The sequence below is a fragment of the Ruditapes philippinarum genome, unplaced genomic scaffold (genome assembly GCF_026571515.1).
Source record: "Ruditapes philippinarum isolate M1 unplaced genomic scaffold, ASM2657151v2 ctg219_1_1_1_1, whole genome shotgun sequence".
NCBI classification, from domain to species: Eukaryota; Metazoa; Mollusca; class Bivalvia; order Venerida; family Veneridae; genus Ruditapes; species Ruditapes philippinarum.
In genome coordinates this window covers 712,554-738,412 of record NW_026859162.1, presented here as the reverse complement: position 1 = coordinate 738,412, position 25,859 = coordinate 712,554, and the positions used below count along the sequence as shown (strand labels likewise).

The 25,859-nt window shown below is 30.1% G+C and overlaps 1 protein-coding gene across 2 annotated transcripts; it reads left to right on the top strand.

Annotated features, from left to right (window-relative positions):
- The first annotated feature begins 333 nt into the window (after positions 1 to 333).
- LOC132755487 (putative cytochrome P450 CYP13A4) lies at positions 334 to 15,742 on the top strand. 2 transcript variants are annotated; one of them, XM_060746368.1, is made up of 11 exons: positions 334 to 669; positions 3,801 to 3,897; positions 5,616 to 5,765; positions 6,535 to 6,660; positions 7,308 to 7,396; positions 7,789 to 7,940; positions 8,512 to 8,642; positions 9,812 to 9,943; positions 10,373 to 10,611; positions 10,911 to 11,054; positions 13,216 to 15,742. In XM_060746368.1, the coding sequence occupies exons 1-11, from the start codon at positions 614 to 616 to the stop codon at positions 13,472 to 13,474; spliced, it is 1,575 nt and encodes a 524-aa protein (XP_060602351.1). In that variant the 5' UTR covers positions 334 to 613; the 3' UTR covers positions 13,475 to 15,742. The 2 variants fall into 2 exon arrangements, with proteins under 2 accessions (XP_060602351.1, XP_060602352.1); XM_060746369.1 differs by lacking the exon at positions 334 to 669 and adding an exon at positions 765 to 944.
- Positions 15,743 to 25,859: the final 10,117 nt, after the last annotated feature.

Below are 25,859 nucleotides of genomic sequence, written 5' to 3'. Positions count from 1 at the left end.
ACCTCCAGCAAATCTTAATCTCTATTGTATAATTTCAATCAATGATTTCACACATTTTAATCCATTTAATAGTTTTCTTAAAATTTTCGAATCTCGAGCGCACTGATATAAAGCCCTATTTATCCCATTATCATTTGAATTAAAATTTATTCAAAATTTGACCAACAAATGATTTATTGTGTTTTTCCTTCAATACAAATATCCTACATTTCCCTTAAATACATTTTTACAAAATCACTTGTCATTTGACAGTGATCTATTCAGAATTAAGACTAAGGTTGTATTCCAATTAAGCATATTTATTATCGTAAAACTAATAACTTAGGCTTAATACCGTTTTCGAAATAATAAGACTGTAATCAGATAGTGTAAAATCAAATCATCAATGAGTGAAGTGAGTAGGAGAGGTTAAATTGTCACGCTGAAATATTTATATTGTATTTATATTTATATATAATATATTGTGTTCCTAGACAATAGTCGATCGGGTTATTTCATTGGTCAAGACTATTACGCGCGTATGGATAAAGAGTGGACGTTTCGCCTGGAAGTGTCAATTAATACATTTTAGAGCAACGAGACTTTTCTATGAAAATATTCTTTAACAATAATAATGTGGACTGTTGCACTGCTTGTGTGTTTAGGAATTCTTATGGGTATATTTTATTGGTAAGTGTTTAAATATTGAAAAAAATAGTTTTACTTGTTTTTTAAAAATATTTTATAGATAAAGATTGCGCTCTCTTATTACATTCTTTACATTAAGTGTGGTTTATATACGTGCCAGATGCTCGTTAAGTGTATTGCAAATATTTAATTTATTTCTATTTTCCATAATGTATTATAAAGCAAGTAAATATAAAAGGATTTATATTGTTGAGATTTAACTTTCGAAAGAATGGATATTTCATGCATTGGAATAAACATAACAAATTATAGTAAAGGTAAAATAAATAATTATTATGCACTCAATTTAAAGAGTTTAAGTCAGAGTGAATCAATTTGATTATTATTAAAATGTTCAATTATACCATTACACAAAGGTGACAAATGAAATTACTGCTATAAACCTCAAATATTTAAGTTTGAGGATTTGATTTTTATGTTGCAAATGAAATAAGTAAATAATGTAATATTTTGAAATTTAAAGGAAGTGTTGTAGGAAGGACACATACATTGAAAAAAATATATATGTATTGACGGGATGTGCTTCTAAACCCAGAAATTTATAGAAAGGCATTCTATAAATAGGACAATTCAATTTGATTAATATATGACTTTTTTTTAAAAGGGTCACTCGCAAACAGTTAAGATTCGTTTTTTTTTACAAGTTGAGCATAAACTTTAATCTTGTTTCCTCTTAAAACATGTTATCATATGTTTTCAATACTTGATTGCCGATGGGTTTTGGGGTAATTAATATAAATTATGTATTTTATTATAAGCAGTTTATTATAAATATATAACTTCATAACAGCCTTGAGTGTTTTAGAATAATTTGTTAATGAGTTAATTTTCATGTTATGATATCATATAATTTCCGTTGAAGTCACGATTATGAGTAAACATCGTGCTCATGAATTTTGTAGATTCTGTACAAATTTTGAATGAAATCTCCGTGCACCCAACGGTGTACTAACATCCCTTTTCTTAGAAGTTTCAGAAATGATAGGGAATATTTTATGTAATAAAAAATTAACTATTGGTCTAAAAAGTCACATTCAATTATAGATGTTATAACACATCTGCGAATGTATTCAAATTCAAAGTTTAACATTTTATGCTTAAGCCGGTGCTAGGGGGGCGTGGACCGCAGCCTTTCAGTACCGTCCATTATAAGTCTCGAAAAGCAACATTTTGCTTTAATTTGGCGTTTCTTGGGGATTACATTTTTTTCTTTTTCTAACTCACCAGTTCATCTGTTAGTTTGGACAACCCATTAAATTATTTAAAAGGTATAAGGTAAATAGCTTACATATTGGATTGAACCATCTGGTCAAATTGACGTTTGTGGTATGTTCACAATACGTTAGAGTTTTGACCACGATAGCTTTACTACCAATTTTGCATCGATATAGGTAATAATGTCATTATTTTAAAAATATATCTTAACTATGTACGTAGACGACTCTGAAATTATTTAACAAAAAATAACCATTTTTTTTATTAAAAACGCACTTTCTTTTGTGGTGAGGCATAAGAATTGCAGCCGCATTTTATCCCTTCGTGACTAAATGGGTTCGAATAACTGGAGTCTATGGATCTCTTAGTTCCAGCAGGTGAAGTGGTTTTGACCCTTGCTGTTGCTTTGAAGTTTGTTAACCCCAGATTAGCCAAAATGATATATCATTTTTCGGTGCCATATGACCCATACTGTGTTGTTACGCCTTAAAATTAAACAAACCAAAGCAAACGAATTCCGCATCACAATTAATATCGGCTCGCAGCAACAGCATTTTCACATTTACGAAAAAACGTGAAAATTGTACCAGTAGATATGTTAATAGACTATTGAAGGCGTGGGAAATGGTGATTTTTGGTTTTATAATAATTTTCTAATATTTTTTCAATATGTAATTGATAACCGTAATTCATTAGTTTGTAGGCAAATATTAATTATCGTATCATTGTTTCATAATAGATAGGTCACATAATTAAAATGATACTGCAATTGTAAAATGTGAACATTTAGGTGAAATTGTAAAAGTTTGAAATCTGATTGGATAAAATCTGTTGGCAGCAGTTGATGAGACAAGTTAGACATTGTCTGAAGAAATGAAATAGTCATTGCAATATTTAATAAGATTTCGATGGAAGGGGATAAAGTATTTCAAAGATAATTTGCAGTTGTATTGTAATAATAGTAAAAATATTTTTATTTATAGCTATGAGATATTGCATGTGTTCCTCGGGTAATGTAATACATCCATTTGTATGGGTTTTATATGTTTTAAAATTCATTGATTGCATCTAGAGGTGTTTATTTGTATCTAATAAATGCCAACTCGTGGGATAAACATATTGTATTCAATAAAATCATAACTACGTTTTTAACTAATTACAATCAAACTATTTTAGTATTTGTTGTAAATCGCAACTTTTACAATATTATCAATCAAACATGTTACGTCAGCACACACCTACTGACTATATGACTGAACTATTTCCACGGGATGTAAAAATCACTATTAAAACAATCGCTCATTTGTAATAGTGTTTACATACTTGAATAAATAGCTGTTCGCCAATCGAAAAACTATTTGCTCTACACCTACAACATGGTATACAATTATCACGTAAAAACCAATATTTGTGTTTGTTTTGACGTGCCTTTAATTTTTGCTGATCATACGTGTCTTGCTGCATTAAATGTCGTGCAATGATAAATCTGTTAGAACCGATAGGCAAAACACCTTAAATATGATCATGAAAAAGACAAAAAAAAAGATATTGAAAAAATTAATTAAGAAAAAAAAAACGAAAAAAAAAAACAAAACAACAACACTTTTTTAAAAAATTTCATTTAAAATTATATGTCAGATGTATGTGCGTCTAATGTAAATAATAAATATAATTATTGTTATTTGGTGGTTAAAAGATTTTGATAACTTATGAGTTTTTTCTTCATGTTTCTGTCTGATCATCTCTCATACAATTCAAGGTCATTAATTAGAATACTTGTATTAGGAATGCATATCTTAGTCATAAAATGTATTACTTTAAGTGGTGGCCATCCCAATCTACTTCGTGCTGAATAAAACAATTATTTTACTGTATTTTATTAATTTATTCTTTTACAGGCAAAGAAGACAACAAATGGTCGTTTTTAAAAGAATGGGAATCCCTGGTCCATCCCCAAATTTCTTATTTGGAAATCTACTTACCTTCTGGAAAACAGTAAGCAAATTTCATTTCTTGAAACGCTAACAACAATGCGTCGTTTATGCTCAACCTAACCAGATATAAAATATATAGAGGAGCGATTAAGTTTTTTTTTCCTATTTTTTTTCATCGAGTGGTATGAAAATAAATATTTCAAGAGTAGCGGCAGCCACAAGTGAAATATGTTAATTTTTTCATAGCATGAGATGAAAATAAATCTTGTATTTATGGGGAAAAACTTGAATTTATTTCCTGTTTATTATATCTTTTATCCTGATTTGACTTGACAGTTTGAAAGTCTTACGCTTTAATTGTGTGTAATGACCGAATAGTCCGAAGAGACAACAGTGTAAATACGGAAATTATGTTTCATTGCAGAGAAAAATATTTTTACAGTGAAAATACGGAAAATGAAAACATGCATTTTATTTTATCAATATTTCTCAATATATCATTTATAAGTATAAAACATATATATTTATCGTGCAGGAGTGTAATAAAGCTTTTTGATAAAAAAAATGATTTGAGTTATACAAACAGCGGAAACGCGCGCTAAAATTATCGTTACATTCTTGGCACATCAATCTTACAGTTATTAGTTCTTATTTTGTGTATGTGATAAATGGAGTTTAATGTAATATTCGTGTAGATCCATTACTGCTTTAACTGATCTCCATTTGGTATCGCTATATTATTTTATAGAACACATTATATTTTACTGTATTACTACTACCTTTTCCTATCTTACGGAAAAATAAACGTAATTTCTAAATATAGCTCTGTAATTGTTATACTTTAATGGTATAATTAAATAGCTGACTTGACAGTAAAAGAATATACCACAGTGTAACATTGAAAAATGATAACAGATTAAATATCGGTGCAATAAAGAAAACCCGGTTATGAATTAGTCAGTGGAAGTGGTTTATAAGTTTACAAATTACAGGTTAATTTAGGTGCCTTTATGTAAAGATACAAGATACTTTTTTATTCTTTCCTTTAAACAAAGATTGAGTCAAACTAGGAAATGATGTCACCACCGTATTAAGGCTCTAAGATAATGGTCACAAATATGTATTTGTTTAATAGTTTTAGTTAAACAGGAAACAAATTAATAAAACATTGATCAACTAGTGGGATAAATCTCGTGGTGTATAAAACAATTGAATATTTGCAAAGATATTATTTCATACTTCCGATAACCTTTTGAAAAGGTTGTGATTAATATTGATTTAATAAATCTACTAAATTGAATCATTAAATCCCTATGTATGATGCAATATAAAGTAATTTAACAATACGCCTTTCTCTTTTATCATTGTAAGTAACCACACATTTGAATGAGGGTATTTCTATACCTTAATTTGAAAGTTTCGATATTCAATTTTTACTTTGATATACACATTCATCCCCAATATTTTTGTTCATTTTTTTATGACTCATCGACATTTATATGACAAACACGTTGCGGTTTCACATTGATTATAGGCTGGCCTCAAAAACTTTCAAGATGTCGCTTCCGTCTGACGTCATATTGCTAAACTTAGCTACTCATTCAGTTTTTAAAAATGTTTGAAATCGTGTAAATCCGCCCGTACACTTACTTACGTAATTGATAATAAATGTGAACCAGAAAATAGATGCGACCAATAAGATTTCACTGTCAACTATGTATTCAATTAGCACGTGCCCTAATTCATGAATGTTCAGTATTATTATTTATTTAATTTCAGCCAATGTTTAAGCAATATGGAGAATGGGCAAAAACGTTTGGCAAGACATACGGGTATTTTGAAGGGCCTAGTCCGGTGATCGTAACTTCAGATAAAACTTTACTCAGCGAGGTGTTCGTAAAACAATTCAAATCATTCCATGCAAGAAAGGTATGCATATAAGAGTGTAATTTATGACTTTTTAATCAGTCTCATTAGAAAGTTATAATTTGCTAAATTGGTTTAGTGCCCTAAAATTGACTTCTTGTAAGTAATATCATTTTTGTTTAACTTCAATTCGAAAGGCCACTTGCACCAAAATTGCATTAATCTTGTTATTATTTTTAAGTAAAAGTTAGTTACATATACCCAATGCAGATGTGATTCAGTGTTAAATATATTTTATCTTCCCATGATATTTTGATTAGAATTTTTTTATATTCTCGAAATTATTTGTGTTACCTCTTGTGCACTGCTGATGTTCCCACAATTTGTGTTTTTTAATATATGGCGTAAATGGGACTGTGGTTTAAAACAGAATATCTTTAAAAAAGAATATCTCTGATTTTCACCAGTGACTACTTTTTTAGACTTTTTAAGAACGTAAACAGCAAACAGAACTAACAAGCACAACCTTCTTGGCGGGAAAGCTCATTTCTAAGCCCATTTGTTTAGTTATGAGCAACAATGTCCTGCCTTGTTTGAATATTTATGTATAAAAGGAAATAACGAGCAAATATTAAATGAAAATGTGAAAGCAATCCCACACTCCTTTACCTAGTATCAACATTTTTAGTAATATTGAAAAGATAAATAAACAAGCTGTACTGACAACATTAACTGATTTCAACATTATTATTTTTAATCAATTATGAATTATTTAAAATAATCTTTTAACTTCTCCTTTATTTTCTTCAGTGTATTTCTTTTTCCCCTTCAGATATTTCCAGTTCAGGTGGACCCCGATAAAGATGAAGAGGTCCACATGTTCTTTGCTCGCGGAGAACGTTGGCGGCGTCTTAGAAGTATTGCAAATCCTGCCTTCAACACCAGCAAAATGAGACTAGTATGTTTTATCTTAATATGTTAAAAATGTCCTATCATAAAAACCTGTAACCTTTAGCCTATGACACGGTTCTATGACACTATTATATAACGGCCTTACTATTAATTACCATATATAAAAAGGTTACATATATAACAAGAATATTATTTTACAAATTGTTGTTAAGGATGCATTATTGCCCGGCCTAGTTTCATACCACTACATAGTTGTGTGGCCATCCTTTACAATGGTTCTAATTATCAGCTGCTAGTAATTACCTTACCAAGATAACATAAACTTTAGCATATCATTTGTTTGTGGTGTTTCATTCGCACTTCCCATTTTGCGCTTATTCTAATTTCGTAAATTACTTACTTATAGCTATTTCAAAAACCTCTTCGTATCGTATCTGGTAAAGTGTAATATTAGGATGTGGCAAATACAAAACGTTAAATAACAATTTTGTAAGAAAACCGTCAAAAAAAATCTTCCGCGTAATTTAATCTAAATCTTAAAGCCAAGCAATGTGAATGCTTGAACATGATATTTATATTGCAAGCAATATGAATGCTTTGAAATGATGATTATGTTTGCAAGCAATTTGAATGCTTGAACATGATAGCAATCTGAATGCTTTAAAATGATGATTTTATTTGCTTTTCTTTCAGATGTCACCAATGATTAATAAACAGATTGATAAATTTCTAAATGTTATGGACAAAAAATGTTTGGAAAAGAAAGAATTCGACATTTATGAGTACGTATTTTATTTCTAAATCGGTAGGAAACAATGTTTCAGAATATATACAGAATGAAATTCATGAACGGTAAAATGTGCCCTCGTGTACATGTTTTTGTTTTGGACTGAAACTCAATTTCTTATTAAAAACAAGGAAATAGATACATCAAAACAATATTAAAAAATTTTTGTACAAAAAAATGAAATATATTCTTGAATGTAAATGTTAGATATTTTCATTCATTCATCCGACTGACACTCATATTAATCATAGTAATGTTAGATTAACTCTAATATAAGTTTCTTCCAATAAAGCTGGAAAGTCCCCGTGTGACATTTATTTCAGTATTGAGGTGATGAAACAAACCTTAATTGTATAATAAACATGAAATATCCAATTTTTATTTCAGTTTATTGCAACGCCTGACATTTGACACAATTGCTAAATGTGGCTTTGGTTTAGAAGCTGATTCAGTAAGGACACACGATGATGAATATTTACAAAATTGCCGTGGTGTAATAAATGATACGACTAAAAGACCAATCCTGTTTATGTTTGGATGTAAGTATATATAAATGGGTCTTATTCCATACTGCCCTTTCGTTCATTTAATGCTTTGTCTTTATGAAGAGTATGTATAGAATCTCTCACGTAACAGTGTAGATTTTAATACTTCTGTTTCATTTAACACGCATGGAAATCTTTTATATTTCATATGTTTCAGTAAAAGTGAAACAAATAACCCCCTACATACAGTTAAATGAAATGTGTGTTAGTGCAATTGCTCCTGTAAAAATAAAATATTCTATTAGGCACATGTCTTTTATCCTTTTCGATAAGTGTGTATTCGATTTGAATCTGACTTGTACTTAATAAAACTAAACGTCTGATGTACTAGCCTTTAATTGCTGATATCTTAATTTCAATAATATTGTGTGCTTAAAATAACTTTATTTCACTATTTGCGTTGATCATGATTTTCAAATTATATATTTCTATTTATAATAAGTGCGAATATGTGAAAGATAATAACTTTAAACAATAAAGCACAGTTTATTACTTTAATAATGAATACTTAAACAATGCCGATAGCTTTATATATAGCAAGTATATTTTTATTTTTGTTTTGCAGTTATTTTCCCAACTTTACATCGCCTTTGGATCTTGATCTATTACTTTATTGGAAAGTTGAAGTTTAATCCGGTTATTTGGCTTGAGAGTAAACTTCAACAGGTCGTACAGAATAGAAAAAAATCAAATAAGGTAAATGCTTGGCAACACATATAGCCATATTGTAATATCAGTGGTTGGGAGAATGAATCATCATGTGTATAATGAACTTAAACATTATGTTTTTGGATTCATAAATGCAGAAATTTTGCAATATAGGATCATTGTCTGAAGAAACATCATGCTGGTATTTTTTGGTATTTCAATTACGACATATCCTGCCAGGGGTAAATAAAGATTTGGCTTATCGTAAAAAATAAAAAAAAGTGTTCATGAAGAGAGTAGGGAGACCATTATGTCATTGTTGATAAATGTGGATAACAATTGACAGAAAAGAAAATACATGTAATTTAAAAACTTCATTTGAAATTATCAAATAAGGAGACCGCTAGAACTCTTTGATGTTAAGCAATATGTAAGAAAAACGTTATATTGTGATATAATTTAGTATGTCCATTAGATGATACCAAAAGCACAGTCTTGTTGTACAATCGTAAAAATAAGACTTGAAGAAAAAAATCTTTTGACCAAACTGAACGATCCAAATAAAATTAGTCTAGGCATTAAACACGCACGATTTATTTATGTGGAGGCTGACTGCCTTTATTCATATCATACAAAACTGTTTTTTTTTAATCAATTAAAAATGTTACAGACAGCAATATTTCCTTTTTTGTTTCTAACAATAAACTTTTCCACAATAGCGGTCTCATTCACCCCGGGGATCTAAGATGATGACTAAATATTACATATAAAAGTTCTAATACTATCTTAAATTATAGTAAACGGTTGACATTTAGTCAGATAAAGCGTAGGCGTTTTTTGATTTATCTATTAATAATCAAAACACATATCTGTTGGGATCCATTCATAGAAGACCTAGTAAATTGTTAAGAAGACACTGCTAAATGAAAATAGCAAAACTGTTATTCTTATAATTAAAAATAAATCAATTCATTCACTTTCTATGCCCGCGGTAACTGATCTATTATTGCCTTTATTATTTATATAAACTTTCATTCTATATTTGGAAACTGGTTGTTTATTGTACTAATTGATGCTGATCTAATACAGTGTAACAAATTGGTAGAACATAATCGGGGGTCTGTAAATAAATTCATTGTTCCGTGGCTATTTACCAGATTATTATGCGAAATGTTAATTATGTTTAATTTCATAGTGTCTTTTTGTTTTTCTTTCAGAGAGATACGTATGATCTCTTGGAGTTATTTTTGAATTCAGAGTATGACCCAGACAGAACTGAAATGGACCAACTACCTGACTGTGAGAATAATGTAAAAAGTATTGCTAAACACCGGTTCCTCTCAACACAGGTATAAACCGACAGATAACCTGTTTTGATAATGTGGTGATGTCAATTAGCCAAATAATCTTGCTATTTTAACAATAAAGCAATAAATAAATGTTTCAATAATTCTTTAAATAGCGTGACACTTTGAATTAGTTTAATGTCCTCACCCGTAATTGTCATTTATATCTGATTCGCATTTATAACTTCCTTATAGGTGCTGAATTTTTTTATACAAATTACTTATTATCTGTTCAAGTGAGATTTGTCTATTATATGAATACACATTTCCCTTCAGAGATTCACATATCTCGTTCCTTTGTACATGCTCATTCTCACCTATATTCCGTAAATGATTTGTATTAGAAGCGTTAAATTATTTGGTCTAGCCCTGAAATTATATATGTGTGTTTTGTCGAATGTTTGTTCAAGATATGAACTATTTTACTTGTAGGAATTGGGTTCTCAGTGTTTACTGTTCCTGCTATCTGGTTATGAAACAACAAGTACCACGTTGGCCTATGTTATGTATGAGATGGCGATGAATCAAGACGTACAGCGAACACTTCAAGAAGAAATTGACAAATATTATCCTGATGATGATGATACAGTTGAATACGACAATGTTATGAAAATGGAATATTTAGATATGGTCCTTAATGAAACATTACGGAAATATCCGTTAGCCAGCACGTAAGGGAATATTTTGCGTCTTTTTTCTTCTTCTAAGACAATTAATAATATTTCAGCAAACATTTCATTTGAAGACCTTCTGTTAAAATGTTATGCTTTCTTGTTAAAACTTTAATTTTTAATAGAAAAAAATAATGTGTAAATAACATGAAACTTAATAACGTCATTTGAAAATGTGAATGTTTATACAATTGTTCTTTTGTTTTGTATAATTAAGACATTGTTTTGATTATTTTTGAAACATGTCCTCTATGAAAGAAACTTACCTATATATAATATTTAATATAATGTTGTTTCAGTGTAATAGCTCGACAGTGCATGAGGACATCACAAGTTGGTGACTATCAAATAGAGCCCGGAATGATCGTTCAAGCAAATGTTTGGGATCTGCATTATGATAAAAGTGTATGGGGAGAAGATCCAACAACATTTGACCCATTAAGGTACGCTTTAACTTCTGAAATATTAAATAGTGCTAATACCGGTGTTTGAGAACATATGAGCCGCGTCACGACAAAACCAACATAGTGCGTTTGCGACCAGCATGGATCCAGACCAGCCTACGCATCCGGCACCCAAATCGATCAGGACCCATGCTGTTCGCTTACAAACCCTATAACAAGTAAAGAAACTAATAGCAAACAGCACGGATCCTGATCAGACTGCACGGGTGCGCAGGCTGGTCTTGATCCATGCTGGTCGCAAACCCATTATGCTGGTTTTGTCATGACGTGACTCATATGTGTTTTGACATAGTGACAGTTAAACCTTTAACAAGGCAAAGTTATCGAAATTGCAATTTGTCGTTCATTTATATACATGCATAGAAATGACTTACTTAATTAAGGTCTGTTCCTCTATTCAATTATTTGAGCCTCATTAATATTAAAATATGTTTATATGTATAAATAAAACATAGGAATGAAAAAAATATATATTGGCTCATCCCTTTTTATGCACAACTGAAAGAATATTTTTTTGTTTAAGAAAATTATAAACATTTGATATGTAAGGTTGAGATGTCTGCCGATCTTAAATGATCTCCCGTGTGAGCAATATATGCTTAACTCTCTGTCTTAGATATTCAAATCAATTATACATGATATTGCAAAATTCTATTTTAAATGCATCCACTTTTCATGACAAAGCAAAACATATACTAAGTTACTTATAATACTAAAATAGTATTGAAATACAAAATAGTGCATTAAATTGCTAAAACGTGACGCGAGAAACCTTCGTGATAGCTTTTTAATTCTTTATGCGATATTCACATTAGGGTCGTAATAATTTGGCAAATTCATTTAACTGACAATAAAAGACATTATTACAGTCGCCGTTCTCAAGATTGTTTATGAAATTATAAAAAAATTGGCAATATTTTTTTTTTTCGTTTTATTTTTCTTTTGCTTAAATAAAGACGCTGTATGTATACGTTGACAATTTGACATTTACAATTTTCTTTTAATACAATGTTTCAGTCAAATTTAAACATTGGTTCAAAATACAATGGATATATTGTGTTTAAATTGATGGTTTTCTTCAAAGATTAATCTGTAAAAATGTCCCTTATTGAGAAATTATGAATAAAGGTCACACTATATCATATAGCGTACACAATACGTACACAATACTGGCGATGACCTTCATTATGATATATCTATAATAACCTCAATTATTATAGAAATACATATTTTGTTTAAGAAATAAAGAAAAGCATTACCTACGGTATTATAACAATTTTAATAGCCAATTTCTGGTATGTAACAATATTCCATTTCGATTTTAATGTAAACTACACTGGGGGTAATAAAATATTGTTTGAAAAATAAAAACACAATAAATTACAATAGTAATCATTTTAAACTGTAACGTATTATCGTTATATTTTGTATTAACCGGCACACTAGTTTGGTAAAGTAAATATTTGCTTAAACGTTTACAGAGTTTTTGAAGAATTGTTACAATTGATATCCTATCATAAGAAATGATAAAGCAATACATACCATTGATAAATACCTGGTTGTTTAACATAAATATTTACATTCTACAAAGCTGCAGTAATTCTACTGACCCAGACATTCAAAGTGCCAATTTTTACACCTTAACAATTCATGTAGTATTTTTTTAATCGGCTATTAAAATTGTTCAAAATAAATCAAAGCAGAAAAGAAAGAATGTAAAAGATATTTTATATCAAACGCACACAAAGACCGATAAAATTGAATTAGGTTAAACGGGCTTACATTGTGGTCATTTGTTAATTCTAAAATAGAGGATACTCGTTATGTAAACAATCAAAGTAAAATATATAACTGCAAATTTCACACTCAGTGATGTTTAAAAACAGACATTGAAAATGCAAAAAAAGTACTTAATCTTTGATCGCACAATCATAAAGAAATGTTATCAATCAAGTATTTCTGTACAAATATGATTTACAAATTTGATCAAATGAGTAATAATGTTTCATTGAAAGCATTTTAAATGGGTACAAACGATGCAAAATGTGTCAGTAACGTATTAAGTCTATGACAATCTGTTTGTTATTTCGTTTCATTTTAATGTATAAAATTAATTGTAATTTGTTTCTTTTGTCTTCAGATTTAGCGCAGAAAATAAAGCGAAACTTCATCCTTGTGCATGGATGCCTTTTGGACATGGGCCAAGAAGATGTGTTGGGTTACGGCTTGCACAGCTGGAGGGTAAAATGACTATTGTTCGGACACTTAAAAATTTCACGGTGCTTCCTGGAACTGAACTCGATAGTGAGCTTAAAATTGTTGAAGGAGCAACTATATTTCCACAGAATGGTGTTCAAATCCGTCTTGTCCATCGTAAATCTACACCAAATGAGAATTAATGAAATTCAGCAGAGCTTTGCCAATGCCAAACCTATTAAATTACTGAAACCAATCATGATTTGGACTTTTCAAAGGTTCTGTGAGACATTTTCAATATAGCATAGGACATTCTGGTGGTTGTATGTTGTTTTGTTGCTTTTATTTTTTCGAATGGTTATGAAACAGATATAATATCTGCAGTTTCTTTTAAAGGTATCTTTACCAACTTTACATCGTATGACTTCATTTAATTAAAAGGTTGCATTTGTCGAATGAAACTTTAACAATTAAATTAAAATCAAACAGGTTATGTTTTGACAATAACCTACACGAACTTGTTACAACGTTAACATATTTTAATAGAATTTTCACAAGACTAAAAAAGGAAATAAATTTCCTCTGTCAAAGATAGGAAACTTGTCAGCCAATGCTTTTCTTTTGGTTTCAGTATTTAAACAATGGAGTAAAGTATTCATCTGTACAGCTGTGTTTAATAGCTTAAAGTACTAAACCACGAGTTGTATTTGTTGATTTCATATATAAATATAAGTATATGAGGGAAATGTGCAATACATGCAAAGTCTTACCGGAAAAGAATTATTTGTTAAACTGAATTGTATCAGCCTTTGTCAACAGTATAGAGCCGGGCTAGTATGGATGCCTGTGAAGTCCGACCAGGCTCTATATTGTTGTATATTGGTCCTGGTATATCTTAAACTTAGAATATACTTTTCTGAATTAAATGGAGCGAAAATTCATTTCACAAAAACAGTAGGTTAAGGGTACAATAACAGTTGATATTAAGTCAGTTATTGTTTCTGTAAAGAAATTTGAAACACCTTTGTTTTATAATGCTTTTGACATTGGCTGCCGTTGCCAGATGGTTTCATTCTCCATTTTGAAAATTAATTTCCAACTCAACAATAGCAAAAATGTGACATTTGAATCTGACATTTATCTGTACTTCTGATAAATTATATGTACTTATTTTGCGTATAATAGAAATTTTAAAAAATGTTGAGTTCATTGTTAACAGTTTGAGAACTGATATTTGTAAAAAAAAAATTAATGCCATTATTCAATGACAAAAAAGATCTTCTTTCAATTTTTTTTTAATATTTAATCGTTCTTTTTATATACTTTCTATTTTTCTTTTTCATAAATTCGATCGATTTTAAAAATGAATATGTCTTTAAGCATACACTTATCTTTATGTAATTATTATGATTGAAAAAGAAGCTATTTGAAATAAGTTGTATTATTCAGATATAGATACATATCTTTTGCCATATTGTAAGTTACAATATTTACATGTATTTAATATGTATTAATGTATTTATTATTGTCAGTCAGTATACTATGTATAAGTTTAACTTGAATATATAATTTATTATGAACTTGGAAACAATTGAAACGGTTAATGTTGTTTCTCACTGTATAGCGTTAATTTCTTTTGATAACGTTGCTTTAAGACAATTATCTTTTTGTTATTGATTTTAGTTATTTTATTTGTTTGTTTTAGTTTTGTTTATTTTGAATATTTCAGCTTAATTTACTTTTAATATCTTATGTTTTTTTTTATATTTTGGTATGTCTCATTTACCCGTTTTTGTTGAACATCGTTTTACTTAGGTATTTTACTTGATATTATTATTTATTTATTTATTTGTTTGTTTCAGATCTGATTTATAATTTATTTTGTTCTAGTTTCAGAATTTAAGAAAATGTAAGAGATTTTGTAAATTGTATATAGCATGAAATAGTAATAGCAGTATTTTCATGACGTGGATGTTTATAAACATTTATTTAAATTGCTTATACTAATAATTGTTACTGGTACTAGTAATTACCGAATATACTAGACCGAACCTCTTGGTGTCAGCTATAACCAAGAAAAACCTTCACCATCTGTGCCAGACCGAAACTCTTGGTGTCAGCTATAACCAAGAAAAACCTTGACCATCTGTGCCAGACCGAAACTCTTGGTGTCAGCTATAACCAAGAAAAACCTACACCATCTGTGCAAGACCGAAACTCTTGGTGTCAGCTATAACCAAAATATTCTATCTACATCAGAAACTGCTATTACCAGCTATTGCTTTCAGTACCAACAATTTCAGAAACTACATATAAAATGTCAATTATTGGAACGATAATCAGCCATGTTATATTATTTAGAAAGATTACTTGAAATGATGTTATGGTAGTAAATCATTTCTATTTGTTTAAACTTTAACATATCTGTGATACAGTTTTATTTTGATGCGTAATAAACGAATTTTGCAAAGATAGAATACGTTATTGTGTCTGGTGACCCTATTTTTTTCTAGGAATTTAATTAACGGTAATGCTTGTTAATATGTAATGTAAACGAAACCTGCATGTGATTTCTTGCAGTCAGTGATAATTAAACATAAAACATGTTGTTATGGTGAGAATTTAATACAAATGTACTGAGTTGTTCACACAATCAGACAATCTAGTGCAAATAAGTTGTAATGAATTCTTGGCAGTTTTTACGAACCATTTTTGCCATGCTTTGGAAAAATGCGATATTTCTGTGATCATCTGCTTCTCTTTTGAGATTGTGGTATTGCTTAAGAAAATTCCGATTTAAATTCAAGGTTCTTAAATACTTACAATTCGAGAACACCAGTGGATTTTCAGAAAAGAAAATCAATTGTGCCATCAACCTTATTTGTGTAGAAATCTTTGTGTAGGGGGCGCAGAGAAAATATAACGCAATACAACAACAAAAAAACAAACTCTGCCCTTTCGTGACAAATTCAAACTAAACCAAAGCTATTGAATACTTTGCGTCATATCCTGAAGTCTTATCTTCTCATAAACTTATATATTTTCTAATTTTTTCTATTTTTCTAATGACCAAGAACATTATACACAGATATGCTGGTAAGCACAATTTTAGGTATTTTCATATTGATGTCACGGGTAAGTTATATAATCCATTCTGATTTATGCTATTAACATAAAGAGCCTTTCGCATGTGTTCACATGTAATAGTATACTGTTGTTGGTACAAAACGGCCTGACCTTGTCATTTTGTATAATGTTTTTGGTATGCATTGAAACATAGTACAATGCACAGAGACTTACACATCGTTATTCTAAATAAGTATATGAGGTATAACAAATAATTAGAAAGATACTGTAAGTAGTGGTCAGAAAGATACTGTAAGCAGAGGTCAACTCTATCAGTTATCTAATACAATATTAATTATCTCGGACTGGAATGACTTATCGATTTTTGTTATGCGAATGAAGAGGGCAATAAGTACGTTTTTCGAGTTTCGTTCTGTACCGTTTTGTAAAAAAACTTTACACTACTAGTTTTGCATTTCTATATGAATACCTATTTGTTGTCAGTCCTAACTCGGTGTTTTTCTATTATCAGAAACACATTTACAATCACATCGATGCATCTATAATGTCCTACTTTATTACAGGATATGCCCATATAACTAAACGTATTAAAGTATTTTTTATTATGTGCCAATTTTATTAAGTTTTGTGCATTCTTTCTTGTGTTATACCAACTCTTTATAGAATTATATACATTATTTTTCTTTGTTTAATGCGGATTTGTTATTAAAGACCACAATTATTTTTCAGTAATCTCAAAAATTCAAACATATGATAACTTTGCTCAATGAAATGAAATATACACATATTGACATCTTTAAAAGCAACATAATAATTTTCATAAAATGAATCAATAACGTATCCCTGAGGATCAGTCAGTGAATATTAGGGATACTTTTACTTTTTCCTATGTGTCAAGCGTTGCTATTTTATGATATATAAATCATGAATGATACTTGAAATGGCACTTTTAAATTATTTGGTTGTTTATATTTTATGAGACCTATTATATTTCATAATTTTATCTAATTATAAACAAATGCTCCCTGTTCATTTGTAAGAATCACGTGACTACATGTTGTATGGTATCGTTATGAATTCTATTAATAGTAACAGATTGCTGATAAGACATACAGGTAAATTGTAAATGGTTGGCAAAAGGCATGGCAGCTAATAAGATGCAAATCATTGTAATTTTGTAAAGATAATTACATAAGTTATTTTTCATTAATCAGTTTAATATTTTATATCATTAGAAAAACCTGTTTACTCATATTTTACACATAAAAATAGATTTCCAAACCTATTCCTTTTTTCTTGGTAAAGGGTTAAACTTGGCCCTTTTTAAAGTTCAATAGTTTAGTTGAGATTGAACATCACAAAATAATTTTATTGAAATATATAATGGTAATAGTTGATTTCGTTATATTCCGTCGGTTTCCGTCGCGAAGGTTTCCAAAACAGTATGACGGCAGGGGTCCGGAATCGTATTAATTAGATACATAGAAAAAATAATAAACTATCTTTGTGTTGATAGTTTATGGCACTGAACGTTAAATATAACGTATGTCACAATGGGAGTACATGTATTGATTTCAACTAAATTTTTTATATATTTTTCGATAGGACATAATAAAGATGTACAACACTTTTACAGTAGAATTGGATTGTTTCATGCAATAATTAAACATATATAATATTTTTTATATATTTTTATATACATTTTATATATATATATAATGTATATAAAAATATATAAAAAATGGCGGCTTAAACGCTCGGTAAAAGCAGTGAAATTGAGGTTTAAGCATACATTTAACTTTAAATTTATATTAAAAACTAGGCCGCACGGAACCCCTGTATAAAAACCACGTACTGTTATGTTATTGGTTACTTTGTACCTTTCTCTGTTTAGGCCTGAAAGTCAAAATAATTGTTTTGGGTGATGAGTGCAATGGCCCAACAGATACTAAAATATGTTGTTTTCAGTAAAAGAAACGCATTTTAAGCAAAATTAGCAATGTCATCTTGTGCAAAATTGAAAGTTTGCCCGTCAAGAACAATTTCCATCCTTTGTAAAGTTGCATAACGAAATTAGACACCTTTTTAAAAAAAAACGAGTACAATGGTCGAACCAAATTTAATGAGTACAATGGCCGAACGATTTATTGAATTATGCTTGTTCCTCGCTTTCTGTCTTTGAAATAATACAAATATGATATTTGAAAGTGAAAAGTAGGATAAAGTATTAAATGAAATGAATTCAGTTTGCTTGCTAAACATTCTCATCTTAATAGTATTCTGCTTCGATAACACGCGTGTACATCAGCGTAAAAGTATTTACAATACAAAAAAATACAAACATGTACATTATATATAATTTATTTCATCAGCAAAAAATATGTTAATTACATAATTACATAAACTTGTCAATTATTTTCGAAATAAAGTTAGGATTTTTTGTTGTTTTTTGTGAGTGTTTCAGACGCAGAAAAGTTGTTCGTTTCAATGAAAAACATGTGCACGTATATCTATGGAATATATACATGTAACGTATATTTTAGATTTTAAAATTGTGCATATATTATCGTTAAAAACTTCATCACACCATATTAAGTTATTCAATATCTTTACAGGAATCGGAAATTTCTTATGTGTTGCCGTCATTATGGCAAATCGTATAGATGACGATCAGCTTCACGTTACGAGCAGGTACACAAGGGAAGGCACCCCATAATGACTGTGGGACATTATTTCATGTATATACATTTTGTAGTTTCGGCAAATTGCAAAAACATGGGTCTGTTAAATTACATGTCATACATGAAGTACATAGCTGCAAACGGCTTGTGTTGCAAAGATGGAAAGAACACAAAGAAATGGTGACAAAAAGAAAAGTATTAAGAAAACAAAATATGGTAATTGCCCTATTATTCAATGTACCTTGTGTGTTGAGAAATGAACGCATTACATGTTCCTAAAAGGATTCAGTTAGAGTAAAAAAAATCTTATGAGATCAAATATTATGAATCTCGGTTATAATAGCTCCAACACCATTAAACATAACATGGAGGCCATATTTACGTCAATAATCTGATAGTATTCCTAAAAATTCTAATGTGTTCAGTTGTTTCAGAGCAAGGAACCATGGCATTTCAACACTGTTTCAGGCACTCAGTTTGCGACAAAGTCTGAACTTAAGCAACACAAGTTATTCACTCAATAAACTTTATTGACGTTTCTGCACGTGACAAAAATATCATGATATGGCCAAAACAAAGTTTTAAGAGGCACTTTTGCGACAATTGCTAAAACAAACAAAGTTTCATTGATCATGAGTTTGCTTTGATCTTTGATATTATACACACTGATCAGTAATTACTCAAACCCTGACTATATATGAAGGCTCTTCCACATGTACAATTGTGTTTCCTTTTGTCGAAATGGGAAGAAAGGTGATCAATCAGCATTGCCATAGTTCGAAAAGTTTTGGGCAGATACTGCAGTTTAGAGTAGGTTAGCATGGAATATCTTGTGTTGCTCAAGTTCAGATTTTGTCGCAAACGAACTGTCACATTCTTCGCACTGGTGCAATTTTGCTCCGCCATGGTTTTTTGCTCTGAAACAACTGAAACAAATTAAAATTTAGAAATTCTATCAGTTTATTAATATAGTAAATATAGCTTCAATGTCGTGTTTAACGGGGTTGGAGCTATTATAACCTCGTTTCATAATATTTGTCCTCATAAGAAATTTTGTACTTTAATTGTACCTATTTAGGAACATATATAATGCGTTCATTTCTCAACACAAAGGGTACATTGTATGTCGCTGCTTATAGCAAATAATGGGGCAATATATTGCTCCAGGGTTATCTAATTTCTTTTTCTTAATAGCTTTTCTTTATTTACATGTAACCATTTCTTTGTGTTCTTTCCATCTTAGACACTCAAGCCGTATGTAGAAATATCAGACAGCTATGTACTTCATGTATGATATGCAATTTACAAACCAATGTCTTTGCAATTTGCCGAAACTTAGGAACCATGTCCCACAGCATGTATGGGGTACCTTCCCCTTGTGTACCTGCTCGTGACGACATGAAGCTGATCGTCTTCTATACGATTTGCCATAATGCCGGCAAATAAACACATCAGAATTTCCGATTCCTGTAAAGATATTTAATTACTTATTATGGTGATGAAGTATTTAATGATAATATAAGCACAATATTAAAATCTAAAATATACAATACATGTATATATTCCTGTAATACAAAAAACTGCCTTTATTTTAAAATAATTGTCAAAATGGTATGACATTTTATGTATGTAATTAAAACATATATTTTGCTGGTGAAATAAATGATATATAATGTACATGTTTGTATTTTATTTTTGTATTGTAAATACTGTTCAATGTAAAAAATGATAAAATAGGACAGGCGATAAAATCGTTCAACCATTGTACTCGTTTTTTAAAAAGTATACAACTTCATTACGCAACATTACAAAGGATGGAAATTGTTCAAGATGTCATTGCTAATTGTGCTGAAAATGTGTTTCTTTTACTGACAACAACATATTTTAGTACCTGTTAGGCTATTGTACTCATCACCCAAAACAACTTTTTCGACTTTCAGGCCTAAACAGAGAGAATTACAAAGAAACCAATAACAGAACAGTACGTGGCTTTTGTACAGGGGTTCCGTGCGGCCTAGTTTTAAATTTAAATTTAACGTTAACTGTATGCTTACCTCAATTTCACTGCTTTTACCGAGCGTTTAAGCCGCCATTTTATGAGCCAATTGTACGATTTTGGTCACGTGATCATCCGCAGTGATTTGGATGTTCTGAAGATAAAGAGTAAGAAATGTTGTAAAAAAGAAAGACCACCATATTCTGATGCCAACCATTAAAACGCCATTTGTCTGATTCGGTTGTGCAATTGCCCTTTCATTAGTTAATAGGTTCTAATCAGACACAAAGCTATAATCGAATAAACCCGCTGGACATGGTCGCTTTTTGGAATGGCGCATTGTTTTTTCTGCATATAAAATGTATGATGTTTTGCAATAAAACACAATTTTTATAGCCAACATTAAAAAAACACTATTTATCTGATACCATGGCGAATTAGCCAGTGTATTAGTTTGGAGGTTTTTCTTTATAGCAATATAAGGCGGAAAGCTTTAACCAAAGGAAAATGACTGCAAGAGACCCGCATGGCATGGTCGTTTTTTGATCGACGATTTGTTCTTTCTGCATATCCATAGATCGACTAAAACTTTTGCAACCATTTTCATAGAGACCAAAATCTTCTGAAACTGTGGTCTATACTATTTCGAAATGGTACGAAACACTTGTCATACAACTTAATCAAAGCGTGATTAAATGATGTGTGACATAAACGTGCGCGTTAATAAAGCACATTTTTATCAGAATTAATTGACTCATAATAAATTAAACGCTACGTTCTTAAAAAAAGATGAAATAGTGATCCAGTAGATTAAATAAGTTTAGAGGTTCTAAATTGCAGCAATAAAGGCTCAAAGCTATAAATTAATAACGTAATGCAAGCGGGTTATGGTCGCTTTTTGGGCCGGCGGTGTGTTCTTTAAGTTTAAAAAAGTGATGATTTTTCTTTAAAATATTCTCTTATCGTTAAAATATTGTCTGATTCCGTAACAGATTCGTCATTGCATTTGTTTAGAGTTTCTTGTTTACAGCAACATAAGGCCAAAATCTTTAACCCAAGTAAAATGGCCTCGAGAAAGATGCTCGGCATGGTCGTTGTTTAAACGGTGATTTTTTCTTTAAGTATATAAAGCTCGTTCTTTAAGTATATTAAGTGTATATATCTTGGCGTATTAAGGTCTTTTTATGGCAATATAAGGCTTAGAGCTCTAACCCAAGGATAATGAACTCGAGAGACCTACGATCTGTGTTCTTAGCTCGTTTTTTTATTTATTTATTTATTTATTTAGATTAAGTGTATCACTTTTCGTATATTCTTGTTGAGCCTAACATTAAAACTCCATTTGTCTGATTCCGTTACAAATCACCCATTGTATTTGTTTTGGTGATATTTCTTACAGCAATACCGATAAACTGACGGTTAATGTGATTGTAATCAGAAGACCACCACCATTGTATATTAAACACCTATATTAACTTGTAGCGGAACCAGCGTTAAAACAACAGGTGTGAATCAGTGGATACATGAAACAACAACAAACTTGTTATACAAAATAATTAATGGCTTCCATGTAGGTCTGACCAGGTGAATGTAAGCAAAGGGGAGACCTAACTAGTGTTTTTGGTATTAATTGATTAGAAGCGCCTAATAATCAAAAATACATGCTGAGTTTCATGGCCAGATAGCGTTTAGATTACTGATGCAATGTAACAACGTCAATGCTAACACTTTATTAGTCTATAAAACTTTCGAAGTTTCATAATATAAGTCTTTGACATGTTATTCAGCAACATAGTTGCTCATTTATTTTCCCCGTCAATGTGGAGAGTTGGGTTGGGGAACCATCCACCACTTCCACTGTAATGTATTTATGTATACAATGTATAATGTTTGGGGGAAAACTTTCAAGGAGACAGGTTTTTAGTAGTATTGATTGCTTCTTTTGATAAATAAATTCTAACTTCGTACAATATACAGAGTAAAAAACATGAAAATGTGCCTTTAAAATCATATTAGCCATCGACATACAATTTTACAAAATCACACTTTTTCTCCTAAAAAAGTTAACATTTTCGCCTGTTCTTCCAATTTTGTTCGTAAATAAAATTTTGCAGAAGAACACATAATCTTTTTAAGTCTGTAGATGTTATTTAAAAAATAACAAACACACATCTCATTAAAATAGTTCAAGTTCAATTGCGTAGGAATATAATCACGAAGGCCGAAAGGACTGTGTGTTTAATTACAAAGCATATGAACGTTAAACCGTGAATTGTTATACTACAATACAAGAAATGAAATAAATTACAGTATAAATTTAAAGTCTTTCTACGACAATTTACAATGATATAAAGTGTATATTATTAAAATGAAGAAAGGAACAACCTTGGCAATTTATAAAAACGTGCTTTTGCTAAATTAATAATAATATACGTTATTTAAAGTGATTTTTTTAATTTTATATATAATATAGCTATATGGCTTTTACTAACTAAAAATTAAATTTTATATTTCCTTAAGGAAGAAATGGTGTAGCATTGTGAATACGTTATAAGATATAAAATATAAAGGTCTTTGGCTTTGTACAAATAGAAAAAAATGTTCATATAAACTTTCCGCTGTTATGATGGGTTGTTATATAATAAAGTAGGCATATATCATAATATATCGAGCGCATAATATAATGAATTAGGCACATAATATAATAAATAAGGCACATTATATAATATTATAATATGATAAATAAGGCACATAATGCAATAAAGAAGGCACATAATATAATAAAAAAACATATGATAAAATAAGAAATGCACGTTTTGTAACAGCAAATGCATGTAATATAATAATATGGCACACAATATGTTAAAGTAGACACATAATGTAATTAATTAGGCACGTCATTTAATAAAGAAGGCAATTAATTAGGCAAATAATAAAATAAGAAATACACACAATATAATAAAGTAGGCACATAACATAAGAATGAAAGCACATAAAAAATTATTTTTCAAAAATGCAAATATAGGACTTGAACCAGTTTTCTATTCGATCCCGACGCATATAATCATATTAGAACATAGAAGTCGTTATTTCACGTTTTTCAATTTAGGTTTTTGGATGGCGATGAATATGGCGCCGGGTCCAATTGTATATACTACATGTATAATATTTATGCATACGCGTCAGAATATAGTTCGATGTTGTTTACATAAATTAGAGAAAAAACTTTCGATTTAACATATAATGATATCAATTTCTTAAATTCAGTAACATTATTTACTTAATAACAAATGTGTGGGAGTTTTTAAAGGGAAAATACTACAACACTCGTTATAATTTGTTCAAGTGCGTTTTTCCTATACAGCCGACTACTCCCTGATCAGTACAGTAGCGTAGTATTACATAATTACCGTGATGCTAGATTATCAAATTAGTTTATCCGCTCCTTCCCCGCCCCTATCCCCTTCACCCCGCTGACAATGGTTGCTCGATTGTGATCTAAAACTATTGATTATATTTTCATAATTTGAAAATCGCTTTGTATCAAGTACTTTGATTTTCGAATGTCCTGAAAAAGAGCGGACTGCATATGCACAAAATCTAATTTCGGGTACAAGGTTCGGTTTCGAATGCATGGGTGAGGTGGACAGGTGGTGGGGACTAGGATTGCGTGGGTTTTACTTAGGTAATTTACTTAATATAATTATTTATTTATTTATTTGTTTCAGATCTGATTTATAATTTATTTTGTTCTAGTTTCAGAATGTAAGAAAATTTAAGAGATTTTGTGAATTGTATATAGCATGAATTAGAAAAAGCAGTATTTTTATGACGTGGATATTTATAATATATTTATTTAAATTGCTTATACTAATAATTGTTACTGGTACTAGTAATTACAGAATGTACTAGACCGAAACTCTTGGTGTCAGCTATAACCAAGAAAAACCTAGACCATCTGTGCCAGACCGAAACTCTTTGTGCCAGCTATAACCAAGAAAACCTAGACCATCTGTGCCAGACCGAAACTCTTTGTGTCAGCTATAACCAAGAAAAACCTAGACCATCTTTGCCAGACCGAAACTCTTCGTGTCAGCTATAACCAAGAAAAACCTAGACCATCTGTGCCAGACCGAAACTCTTTGTGTCAGCTATAACCAAAATATTCTATCTACGTCAGAAACTGCTATAACCAGCTATTGCTTTCAGTACCAACAATTTCAGAACTTACAAATAAAAATTCAATTATTGGAACGATAAGCAGCCATATTATATTATTTAGAATGATTACTTGAAATGATGTTATGGTGGTAAATCATTTCTATAGTTATAAACTTTAATATATCTGTGATACATTTTTAATTTGATTCGTAATAAACGAATTTTGCAAAGATAGAATACGTTATTGTGTCTGGTGACCCTATTTTTTTCTAGGAGTTTAATTAACAGTAATGCTTGTTAATATGTAATGTAAACGAAACCTGTATGTGATCTCTTGCAGTCAGTGATAATTAAACATAAAACATGTTGTTATGGCCAAGTGTGAGAATTTAATACAAATTTACTGGATTGTTCACACAATCACACAATCTAGTGCAAATTAGTTGTACTGAATTCTAAATGTCGTGGCAGTTTTTACGAACCATTTTTGCCATGCTTTGGAACGGGGAAATGTGTTATTTCTGTGATCTTCTGATTCTCTTTTGAGAATGTGGTATTGCTAAAGAAAAAAGGTTCTTAAATATTTACAATTCCAGAACACCCGTGGATTTTCAGAAAAGAAAATCAATTGTGCCATCAACCTTATTTTGTGTTGAAGTCATT